Source organism: Echinops telfairi, unplaced genomic scaffold (genome assembly GCF_000313985.2).
Source record: "Echinops telfairi isolate 266 unplaced genomic scaffold, ASM31398v2 ScPeMD7_7468;HRSCAF=8506_0, whole genome shotgun sequence".
NCBI classification, from domain to species: Eukaryota; Metazoa; Chordata; class Mammalia; order Afrosoricida; family Tenrecidae; genus Echinops; species Echinops telfairi.
In genome coordinates, this window is record NW_022111369.1 from 3,115,182 (window position 1) to 3,127,842 (window position 12,661).

General features: G+C 37.3%; 1 protein-coding gene across 2 annotated transcripts in view; it reads left to right on the top strand.

Annotated features, from left to right (window-relative positions):
- Positions 1-12,661, top strand: part of ZGRF1 (zinc finger GRF-type containing 1) — a 68,853-nt gene that overhangs the window by 2,946 nt on the left and 53,246 nt on the right. For both annotated transcript variants that reach the window (XM_045284144.1, XM_045284145.1), the window contains exons 3-5: positions 2,361-2,420; positions 3,956-4,141; positions 4,467-6,747. In XM_045284144.1, coding sequence (XP_045140079.1) covers positions 2,361-2,420; positions 3,956-4,141; positions 4,467-6,747 — 2,527 coding nt within the window. The remainder of the gene's footprint in view (positions 1-2,360; positions 2,421-3,955; positions 4,142-4,466; positions 6,748-12,661) is intronic.

Sequence of the window (12,661 nt, forward strand, 5' to 3'; positions counted from 1 at the left end):
TTAAAATGATTAATACAATAAAAAAGATAACAGACAAGCAAACAAAACCTCACACACAACAACAACAAACCAACAAACATACAGATAGTCACAAGTCTAACAGGGGCCATAACCAGTAAGAGTTGACTGTCTCTGTTATGTATAGAAAAGGACGTGTTATCCACCACCCGCCCTGACCCCCTTTCTTTCAGGTGTACCTATCCCAGGTCCCCCTTGTCTAACAACACATACACCCTTTTAGACTTTCTCCATCATGTCTGAAAGGCGAAGCTGCCTTCCTACTAGGTTCATATTAGGAAAATTCTGTGGATGATAAAGTGTCAGATATCTCAAAGACTGATTTGATGTGGAAACAGAAGTTGTCAATTGAATCCAACATTACAGCAGCTAATTTATGTAGTTAAAATTTTTTTAATTCAAAAACTCTTTATAAAGTGCTTGCTTTATAAAATTTATACTGTTTATAAAGTCTAGTGTAATGCTTGAATCCAGCCAAGCGAACTTTCCCATCATTCCTGCTAGCACTCCCATTGAGTCGTTTGACTTCTCACATTCCCTGTGTTAAAAACACAGTGACACCATTTGGATTCTTTGACTGCTGCTTCCATGTACATTGATTGTTGCTTCAAGTCGAATGAAAGAGTTGACAGTTTCAGTTTTTCTTTATTTATTGTGATGTTGTATATCATGTTCATTTACTGATAATGAAATGGAGGCACAGAAAGGTGGATAAGTTGGTGGCAGGGTTTCACAGTTGGAAAGTAGAGGAGTCAGATGTGAACCCAGGTTTGGGGGATCTTGAGCCTATCTTCTAAGCATGCCAGTGCTTCTCTTAGTTAGATGAGAATAGGACACATTGGTGAGATCAGGCCTCCTGAAGTAACTCTAGGCTGCTCTGCCATATTCGGTCCTTCTTCGACCTTGTCATTTTAAGGTTATTAGTATCCCTGAGGGAAGACTTTCCATAAAGAAAAGGCTACTAACTACTGTTTTTTTAAAAATAGCACCTAATTTACTAAATTTAATAGGAAAAAAATTTTAATCTAGTTTGCTTTAAGCCTTCAGGGTAACTTACTCTTGGTATTAAATTTATAAATTTAGTTAACTTTCACTGGAATCTTTGAAGTTGAGCAAACCAGGTGATTTTAAATAATCTCTTAAACATTTCTTTGAACATTTTATATTAAATTTAATGTTTGCTTTCAATCTTTTTAACATTGTAGATACCTCTAACAAACAAAACTCCCCTCTCTTTTAATTCTGTTAAATTAAACTTATAATCTTTGGGGTTTTATGATATTCTAATATTATTTATAAACCTAGTAAAATCCACATAATACCTTTCCTTCAATAAAGAAGTTACATTTTCAAAATAAATTTCTCGATTACACATTTTAAATAGGAACTGCAAGTCTGTTTTTGAGACTGTAACTCCTTATAGGAATAGAAAGCCTTGACTTTCTCCCATGGAGCGGCTGGTGGCTGGTGGTTTCGAACTGCTGACCTCGTCGTTAGCAGGCCAACACATAACCACTACACCCTGGTGGTTATAAATCATCTAAAACAGTATACATTTTAAAAGAAAAAAAAAGAATTCTTTAAAGTAAAAATAACACAAATGTTTTAAATCTCAGATTTTGGGGGTACCTAATTACTAAAATCCATATAAGATTACAATGAAAAATTACATGATGATAATATATAAGTGCATGTGTCAAACATTTGGAGAACTCTACAAACCTATAACCAGAAGATTGTCAAATTGAGCTCACCCAGTGGTGCTCTGCTTCTGTAAAGGTGGTGACCTCGGAAACCCAGTGGGGCACGTTTACTGCCACAGGGTGTCTCTGTGAGTCGGTGGCACCTAACAACAAGGTGCGTCTGTTTTCCTCCTAACTCTATTCCAGGACCCTTAGCTCTCTCTCGCTGCCATCAATGCCAGCTCACAGTGACCTTGTCGAGCAACGTAGACCAGCCCCTGTGGGTCTCTGAGGCTAATTGCTTACAGGAATACAAAGCCCCGTCTTTCTCTGTGGGAGCAGCTGGTGGTTTTGAACTGCTGACCTTGCGGGTCACAGCCAAACTCGTAACCACTATGCTGCCAGGCTCTTTAAGATCCTTTTGGTACAGATTATGTTACTGATTTTTTTATGTGGATGCCTTTGCTCTCTTGCCCTGACTGAGTAGCTACTGAACAGACCATTGAAATGGATGCATTTTCAAATCCACGTTAAACAAAATGGGTAAGCATTTTAGCATGTGACTTACCTATATGATAATTTTTTATTTGCTATTAAGAGGGTGAAAAAATACTGAGTTGTGTTCTGATCCTTGTTAACATTCATTTTCTTTTCACATAGGCAGTTTTATATGATGACAAAGGAGGTTGTCTGGAGAGTGTCTTTCTTAAGCACCTTGAGGTATTTTAGTGTGTTTGTCTTATTTTTAAATGATTGTTTAAAAAAACCCTATCTTTTAAATACTTCCTTGATTGATGTTGTTGTTACTAAAAAGTACTGTCTTAGCACTCATTAATAATTATAGCTAATACATTTTGAACATTTGTTATTGACCAGATCCTATTCTAAAAACTTCCACACAATGTTTAGTTTAGCTCTTAAAACAACCCTGTGGTTTTTATAAATAGGGAGTGCAGTGCAGGATGGTTAAGTAACTTGCTTACGTTCATAGGGTTCTAGTTCTGGGGCTGGGACTCATCTAAGAATCCCAGCTGTATTGCATTGCTGTCATAGGTGATCGCTTTAATTATACCTATTATGTTTGAAATTATTATTTCAATCTTTTCTCAAATTGTTATTCTGCTTGTCTCCTATTGGGGAGTTCGTGGAGCCCAGATTCACTTCCTATCCTCAAATGCTTCCTAGCTCATTAACCATTCTAACTTCCCTACTCTAAAAGGAAAGGTGGATCACATGTAACCTTAATGGGTTGATCTGAAGATCAAGAATAACATATATATACCTCACAACAGCACAGTGTTTCTCAGTGTTAAAATAAATAATTTCAAACATTCTGAAATTTTACATGGCATTCAGAGTGGGATGGTCTTTTTCCAAGACCAAACTTATTAGCATCAAGTCAATGCTGATGACCTCCTGTGGATTTCTGAGACTTAACTGTTTATGGGAGTAGAAAGCCTAGTCTTTCCCTCAAGGACCTGCTGGTGGTTTTGAACTTCTAACCATTTGGATTGCAGCCTACCCAACACAGAACAACTGCACCATCAAGACTGCTCTGTGGTCTTTTAACAATGATCACAAAAGTGGCTTGGAGAGGTGCTCATGGTCTTTTGTGGTACTTAGTTAATGGTAACTACTGTTGCTTTTATCTCATCTTGTTAATCCTTTCATTGGTGAACATTTAACCTGATACAAATTCTGTGTATTATCAAGCTAAGTTGATCATTTTATTTTTATGCTACAATCAGGTGATAGCTAGTACTATATTTTATATATTAAAGTGACTAAGGTGCTTTTTGGAACATAATTAAATAAGCAGCTAGAATAATATACATATTGAACATAATTATGCATATATATAATTAAGTTTCATTTATAATGATATATAATTAATACTTAATAGCTTCCATGTAATTGTAATTAAACTATACGTTTAGTTGGATGAATTTTAACTTAAGAAGATACTTCTTTTTCTTTGTCTTTGTTTCCCTAGCATGTATCAAGGATATCACAAAGACTCCCCATCTATCCCACCCCTACACCCCACCAATTTGTCTAACGAATGCAGTAGTGGATTCTTTTTCTTGTATGATTATCTGTGCTGGCTATTATTGTGCTGGTTGACAAATAGCTAATGCATAACAGCAAATTAATCAAGACTAGTTTATTTATTGAACATCCGTTGTGTCTTGCTGAACTAACAGTGCTAATCAAGTAATTTGATATGTATGGTTTTGGCATTCTTTAAAACTTAGGTTAAACCTGGCGATGACTTAGAAAGTGATCGATACTTAATCACAGTTGAGGAGGTTAAAGTTGCTGGAAGCGCAGCGCTGACTCAAGATGTCATTAAAGAAGCACCGCAGTTCAGTTCAAGGAGGATTCTCCCTTCTGGCCGGTCCCTTGGATGCCAGCCTGCTGGTTTAAAAAGGAAGTTTCCTGTAAGTTTTTTTAAAAAAATAATCAATCAGCATGTATTTGTGAAATGAAGAAGTAGTGCATTTTGAGACTATTGTACTTTATCATTAGAATTCTATTTCATAATATACTTAGAAAAGAAGTGAATCCTGATTAGGAATATTTTACTAGATATGAAATTTAGCATTTTATTTGAGCGAGCTTAAATCTTAATTATGACTTTATGTTAAGCAAAGCATATACTCCCTGCCCCCACCCCCACCCCCACTTCATCCCAATTCATTAAACATTGTCTGTGTAAGTACTTCACCTACTAATAGATAATTGCCTTCTTTGTTTCAATGCTAGGGTTTTCATGTGCCACGCCAAGGTCCAAAGAAAATAGCGACTACAGAAAGTGGTCTGCCTACTGCATCACTTGAGACCAGGACACCTGGGCCAGCTTTTCTTCCTCCATTCTATGATGCATTGCCTTTGTTTCCTACTGCTTGCAAGAAAGATGCAGAGAATATCCCCACAGAGCCAGAGAACATCACTGCGTACAATGGAGAAAAAGATGGCATGCCGTCTTCATCTGTCTGTGCTCCATCCTTCAAGATTAACTCAGAAGCACTATGTGGTGACAATTATTTTTATTCTACTATCAGCTCTGTGAGCAAACACTCAGACTCTTTCCTCACCAATGAACCCGTGAAAAGAGACGGGTTAGCATCTCACTGTTTAGGAATTTCACAGAACATCAGGAGCAAAGCACAGATAGTGGCTCTGCTGAAGTCCAGATCTAGTGCAGGTAAAGAACTAAACTCAGAGATTACAGAACATTGCCCGTACATGCAGCCCCAAGAACAGTTTAAAACTCCGACCAAAGCAAAGTGCTTAGTTGAACAGGAAAGGTATGCTGAGGGACTGAACACAGACACTTTACAATACCAGCATCAACCAGGCAATACTGTGATTAATTACCAGCATCAACCAGGCAATCCCGTGAGCAAGAAAAGCCGATGGGCCATGTATTTATCCTCACAGAGTTCACATTCTTCTGATACAGAGGAAAGTGATGTCGAAAGGAAACCCAAGGCCCAGGGAGATGATGTAAACACAGGTACGGGAGACCTGGTAGAAAAGAAGGTACAGCCCTCGGAAATGCATGCTGGAATGGGGGAAGAGTATAATGAAGACAAGCAAGTCCTGGATCATGATCCACCCTCCTGGGATCAGGAAATAAACTGTGGCATTCCGTCAGCCAGGGAAAGCATTAGCTCGCCAGATACCTATAGCAGTGAAGCAAATGATGGCTTATTCTCAGTACCTGGTGTCCAAGGAAATAGTAAAGGGCCTTGGGATCATAATGACCAGATATGCAGAAAAGGACCAATTCTTATTAGAGAAAATGCTCTAGGAACGCCAGAAAGAGAAAAAGAACACGAACAACCAGTGCCATCTTCTCTGCCAGACGGGGGGCATCTACAAACCGAATCTTCTCTAAGTAGCCGTTTTAGCATCTCTGATAATTGTGCAGGCATGTTTTCTAAAAGTAGCACAAATAACGAAGGTATCAGTGGTGTGAATGAACCGATGAGTAAGCTAACACAGCCGTTTTGGGAAATAAATTTTAATCTGAACAATTTTGAGACCAGTGACTCTGAGGAGGAATCCCAGGAAAGCAGGAAAATTATTCATGACTCAGAGTGTTTGGTCAAGGAAATTTTGGTTCATAATGGCAGTTCATGTTTTCAAAAGAGTCGTAGAGAGAGAAGGGGTAAGGAATCTGACAGAGACTATTTGCCTCCCTCCACGGCGACCGGAGACAAACCTGTTGAAGGCTCTCCGTCATCTCAGCTTAGTGCAGGAACCTGTGTGCGTTTTGACACAGCGTCTTGCAAAGCTGGGAACATTGGGAAAGAAATCCAGGAGGACCGTGGTGACACATTAAGTAATGTAAGCTCATCTTTAGAGTGGATCGATGATAAACATGTAGACAATAATGAGGATGCTAATAAATCTTTTCAAAAAGTTGACGTTGACGTTGGTTTTGTTTCACTCCCAAGTAACTCTGAAGACTCACAAACAAATGTCCATGCTCATCAGCTTTTCAAAAGAGTAACTGATCAGACTCCTGAAAACCATCACCTCTTTCCAGAAGACACTCAGCCTGAGTCCTTACTGTTGGGAAGTGAGCTGGACAGAAATCTTGATGGACAGGCTTTCCCATCCCCTTCCAGCAATGACAACAGTATCCAGCTATTAAATACCAATCAAGATCATTCTGCATCTAGTACACTCGGTAAATCAAAAACCCAATTTTCTAATTCTTCACTTTATCATCTGGGAAAAAAGCCTTTTTCCGACGAGCCAGAAGTGCATAGTTCCGAATCTGCAGACTTGGGACAGATTGGAGCTTTACCCCACGGACACACTGAGCGAGAAAGTAGTAAGGATTGCAGACAATATTGGAGTAATCCTAGAAATTCCCCAGGACTTTCTGTATTAGAAAATAACATTTCCCTTTTAAGGTCTCTGACTGAACACAGTACAGCTTTGGAAAGCTTGGAGATGTTGAAAAAGAAAAATGCACCATCTACACCACAGGAAACGGAGCAGACATATTCACCTGATAGCAGCCCTGAAGGTTAGAATGACAAGTCTCTTTTTGTTCTCTTTATAGCTTAAAGACTGAAAAGGTATTTGGTCCTTGGGGCTACGTTAAAGAACTACATGAGGTGTTAGTCGATAATATATGTCCTTGGTAGGGAGCTCTGGTAGTGTCGTGGTGAGGAGTTGGGCTGCTAAAGGTGTGCAGTTTGAAACCACCAGCTGCTCTGTGGGAAACAACAGTTTTACTGCCGTAAAGAGTTGGTGTAGGACACTCAAAGGGCAGGTCTTCCCTGTCCTGTAGAGTTGCTGTAAGTTGGCATTAATTCGATGGCAGTGAGTTTGCTTTTGGTATATGTACTTAGTGGAATCAATTTTATCATTAGGATGACAGTAAAAATGTGAATCTCCCTCCTATCACAATTCCCCGTCCACACCTCAGAATTTTTTATAAGCTTTCAGAAATATATTGTGTATATTCAGGCATCATAAACATGTATATATCTTGGTTGATATCTATTTTTTATACTTTAGACCACGTCCTAAAATAGTAAAGCACCATTTTCAAATTTAGAATTTCATATGACAACATACGTCCTTTGATGGGTATTATTTGGTTATGTTTAAAAATTAAAGTGATAACAATGAAAAAAAGTAAATAAAAATCAAAGTGAAACTCATATACCATAAAATTAATCATTTAAAATATAGACAGTTTTTTGCCTTCCAATATAGATGCTTATGCTTTATTTTTTGCCTAAATGCTCTGGTTGGCACGGTATTGAATGGCAATAATGGAAGTGGGCATCCTTCCTTGTCTTGTGTCTGAAATTAGGGTCAACCTCCTAGTTCTTCATGAGTTTTATATTAACTGTTCATTTTTCAGAAATTCCCTTGTATTAGTCTGGGTGGACTAGAGAAACAAATTCATAGACGCTCACATGTATATAAGAAAGAGGTTTATGTACAAGAGCAATTGAATATTGAGAAAACATCCCAGCCCAGTTCAGATCAAGTCTGTAAGTCCAATATTAGCCCCTGTGTCCGATACAAATCTATAAAGTCCTCTTAAGACTCACGAAGTACGTGCCTTGGTGCCAAATGCAGGAGGATCACAGGCCAGTGTTTTGGAAGTCTTGTGGATCCAGTGGCGTTGTAAGTATCTCAGTGCTGGCAGGGGTCTCTGTGGCTTCTCTGGCTCCAGAGATCTGGTTACTTCAGGGTAGGGCCATGTGGCTTCTCCAGCTCCCAAGGCATAGTGCCATGTGTTTTGTCAGTAGAGCGTCTCTCAGGGAGTGAGCAGAGAGAGAGTGTTGTCTCCAAGGAGGAAATACAGGAATTCCCAGAATCCTTGGGAAGCCATGTCCACACAGAGGCCTCATTGGCTATAACCAGATTGCCAGACTAGACTCCACCCCTTCATCTTAATCCTCCCAAGTCACAAATTGACACCAGGTTATGTAACTACCACAGCCCTTCATCATGATAAGAAAATTATCTTCTCTTGTTAGTTTATGGAGTGTTTTTATCCTGAGAGTGTGCTGAAATTTGTCAAATGCTTTTTCTATGTTTATTAGTATAAAGTGGTCTGCTATTACATTGATTATTCTTATTTTGAACCACTTTTGCACTTCTGAAATACATCTTACTTGGTTCTGGTGTGTAATCTGTTTACTGTGCTGTTCAATTTGATTTGCTCATAGTTTGTGGAGGATTTATGCATCTGTGATCTTAAGGGAGATTGATCTGTAGTGTTCTTGCTATGTCTTCGTCTGGCTTTGGCCTCAGGAAAATGCTTGCCTCATAGGCTGTTTAGGAAGTGCTTCTCCTCATCTGTGTTTTGGAAGAGTTTAAGTAGGGTTGATATTTGTTCTTTCTGAAATATTTAGATTTTATCAGTAAAGCAATCTGACCTCTGACTTATCTTTGTTGGGAGTTTCATTTTATTTTGAAGTAATATTTGTGATATAACTAAAGGAATATATAAGAGGCTTCAAAAAGTTCCTGGAAAAATGTAATTAAAAGATAAAGGAATGTTCCCATGAATTTTTTGAATGTCCCTCATACTATGGTGAATATTGGCTAACAGAATTAAAAATTTTTTAGATCAAATAAACTGTCGATAGTGAAAATGGACAAAATGTGTTGAGAGAGTAGATTGTGATATGGAACCGGTAAAGTATGACTGAGGAAGGGCTTTGGAATATAAGAGCTGTGCTGGTGTGGTGCGTTACGTGCTGGGTTGCTAACCACACAGCAATTCAAACCTACGAACCACTCGGAAATAGACAATACAATTTTGAAGGGAAAAGATAAGGCTTTCTGTTCTGTAAAGAATTACAGTCTCAGAAACCCACAGGGGCAGATCTACCCTATCCTATGGGGCCCCTATTGAGTCAGCATCCACTGCATAGAAGTAAGGGAGTGAGTTAGAAATGTGGTACCGTTATTTTGGGTCTATATGTGTATGAAAATATAAACAACAAAACAGGCACCCATTCAATGGTTTTTACATGTGCATATAAATGACAGGGGTTACTAACCTCAGAGAATTCACCATTCTTACTAATGTCTGTGTTGCTTCACCACCATTAAGTTAGACTATGTGCGCCTTAAAGTTCTCATGTGTGTGCCTTTACTTCTGTCAGATTGATCTCATCCAGATGATTCTTTAAAAAGTTGCAATGCTCAAAGTAAATATTTTTAATAATTGAGCCAAACTGTTATTTTGAAAACGACTTCATGGGACAGTTTCTGTTCCAGTTTTAAAACTGGTTTCCAGGCAATAATGAGCTTTCAGTTGCTCCAATAAGTTTGGTTTCTATGAGAATTTGGATTTCTGTTTCACATTTTTCTCCCTTTTGATTAGGCTCCTTTATCAAAATGTTCAGTGATGGTGGGCATCACCATTTTTTCTGGCTTCATGGCACAAGAGCCAATAAGGAGTTTATGAATACAAATAAACCTGTAGCTCATTTCCTTAGAAAATATATGTTTTTACTACAGTTGAATTTGTGGTGATAAAGTCCCTTTTTCTATTTGAATGCCACCTCTTGGTCCATGTACAGGTTCCAAATGAATACAATAAAGTGTTCTGGAATTTTCATTTGTAGTACTTTATAATTTTTTTTCTTTTGCATTCATTAAGTAATGTCCAGGGTGATGTTTTCAGGCTGAATTATCCTATTCCCAAGTGTGTACGCTAGGCATTTTCAGCATACCTTGGTGATTTATACCTGAATCAATTACTGGTATGGAAACTATAAACTAATGACCTTCTATTTTTATCATTCTTTTTTATAAATGATATTTTCTATAATGAAGAGCTTCCCTAAGCTCTCTCCCACTTCTGCCCACCTCACTTTTTAATTCTTTTGTTTCTTATTATCTGTATAGACTCACTGATCTTTTAAATTGTGTTATGTAATCATTCCTATCATCGCTCATTTTAATCTCTTACCACAGATTTTCTTCTTCTCTTTCCCCCATCCCTTAATGGCGTTCATCTACTTCTGCAGTGAGAAATACACACAGAGGGTGTAGATGATGCAGGACCAGGCAACATTTTATTTTGTTTATACATAAGGTTGCCGGGAGTGAGGGCGCCTAACGAGGGAGCCCGGGTGGCATGGCACGTTGTGCTTTGGGCTGCTAACCACCAGGTGGGCAGCTTGAGACCACCACGGACTCTGAGGGAAAGACGGGGGTTTCTGCTCTTGTTTACAGGGGCGTTAGGAGTTGGAATCAACTTGATGGCCAGTGCTTTTGGTTTTGATTTGGAACAACAATAAACTGTCCACAAAATAGTTTCTCAATTATTATACATATACCACTGCTTAACAGCCACACAACAAAACCAAACCTTTACATTAAAAATTTCAAGAATCCTTTTCAGTTCTTTTTATAGACTATCCTGTTAGAAGCATGGCATATTATATTCAAAAGTTATTTGGATTGCTTTTCTTTAGTGTAATTATGTTATCATTTGATAGAAATATAGTTCGTTGAGTTGTTTAGTATTAGAACTTTTCTTCCCATCATCGCCTTATTTTCATTTTTTGTTAAAGTATTAATGTAATTCAAAAGTCAAAGCCACATATATATAAACATTCATACTCTTTCCATATGCTTTGCATATCATTGCTGTCCACCTGCTGTAGGTAGGCAGTTTATTCCTTTTTGCGAAAATAAGCAGCTAAAGATTAACATTTCACACAAATACTATCCACTATATGGATTTTATAAACTAGCAGCCTTTCATAAGGTATTTTGCTGTGTGCTGTGCTTACATGTATGTGCACATTATTTAAGTAGATGTGTTATATTTGAAAACACAGTATATCCTTTTATATCTGGGTCTTTTGTTTCTTTTATATTGTAGGTGTATATTCAGGTTAAATATCTAGAAGCGAGCTTGCTGAAGAATTGATAATTAGGTGTGTAAATTCATTAGCTATTGCCACACTGCCTCCATAGAGATGATACCATTTGTCACTCCTACCAGCAGCACGTGAGAGTCTTGTCTCTATGCTCTTGTAGTAGTGTATTGCCAAGCTTTGGAGGTTTTGCCGATCTGACAGCTAGAGTCTCTGTGAGTTAGCATCCACTTGATGGCAGTGAGTTTTCAAGTGGTTTTTTTTTTGATAGACAAGAATGGCATTTTAGCACATTTTAAATTTGTACTTACATTATTACAAATTAAATTGAGCTTTTCATATGCTCATTTATCATTTGTAGGCGCTTCAGAAAATTAATGAATAAATGTAATTAAAGATTAGGGAATTGTCCTACAAACTTTTTCTTAAATTCAATTGTTCACGTGAAGTTTGGTCTTTTTATTCTCCTTGATTTGTAAGAGTTCTTTATTATTAGGGATATTAAGTTCTTATCTCAGGTTTATGTTGCAGATATTTTCTTTCAGTATATCACTGGTCTCAACTTCTTTTATTGCATATTGCCAATAAATAGCATTGCATCTTAAATATGTAATAGTATTACACACACAATGAATGTTGTACAGATGAACAAACATTAAAGATACTCTCAAAGAAAAGTTTAAATTGGACCATTATTTGAACATCTCAAGTGATTTCTGGGGTAAAAATAGATGTGGTATGTACTAACAAGTTTTGTTTTCCATGTTTTTTTTTTTCTTTTCTGCAAAAATAAGCAGCTCAATATTACATATTTCACTGAAATACCAAGGAAACACATTAACTTTGATGACGAGTTTATTTTCTAAACAATTAGAAATAAGAAAAAGGTTCAATGAAAAATAAAAATGACTAGGTATAATTATATAACACCATTTAAGGATATACATTTACAAACTATGATAATTTAAAAGTCACAGAATTTTATTTGCAGAAATAATTTTATACTTTACTCAATCCTATTAAATTGGAAAAGAAGTGTTTCTTGATATAAATAGCTATTTCTTAAAAGGATTAAGCTTGTTTTCTTGAACCAATTTAAGAAAATGGAATCTATTTATTGTAATACGAAACAATAATTTTAGGAGCTCCTTACAAATTAGAGAAGAATTAATTATTGCTTTAAAATGTATGAAAAAATTTTAAAACAAGATCCAAAGAACTGAAAATCATATCAGTGGGTACCCACTTTACTGACACAACCACTGAAGACAAACATGTGCATAAGCAAATGTGGTGAAGAGAGCTAACGGTGCCTGGCTATCAAAAGATATAGTGTCTGGTGTCTTAAAGGCTTGAAGATAAACAAGCGACCATCCAGCTGAGAAGCATCAAAGCCCACATGGAAGAAGCACACCAGCCTGACTGACCACGAGGTGCAGAAGGGACCAGTTATCAGACATCAAAGAACTAAAAATCAAAAAAAAAAAAAAAAGAACTAAAAATCAGATCAGTGGGTGCCCACCTTCCTGATACGATCACTGAAGACAAACGTGTGCATAAGCAAAGGTGGTGAAG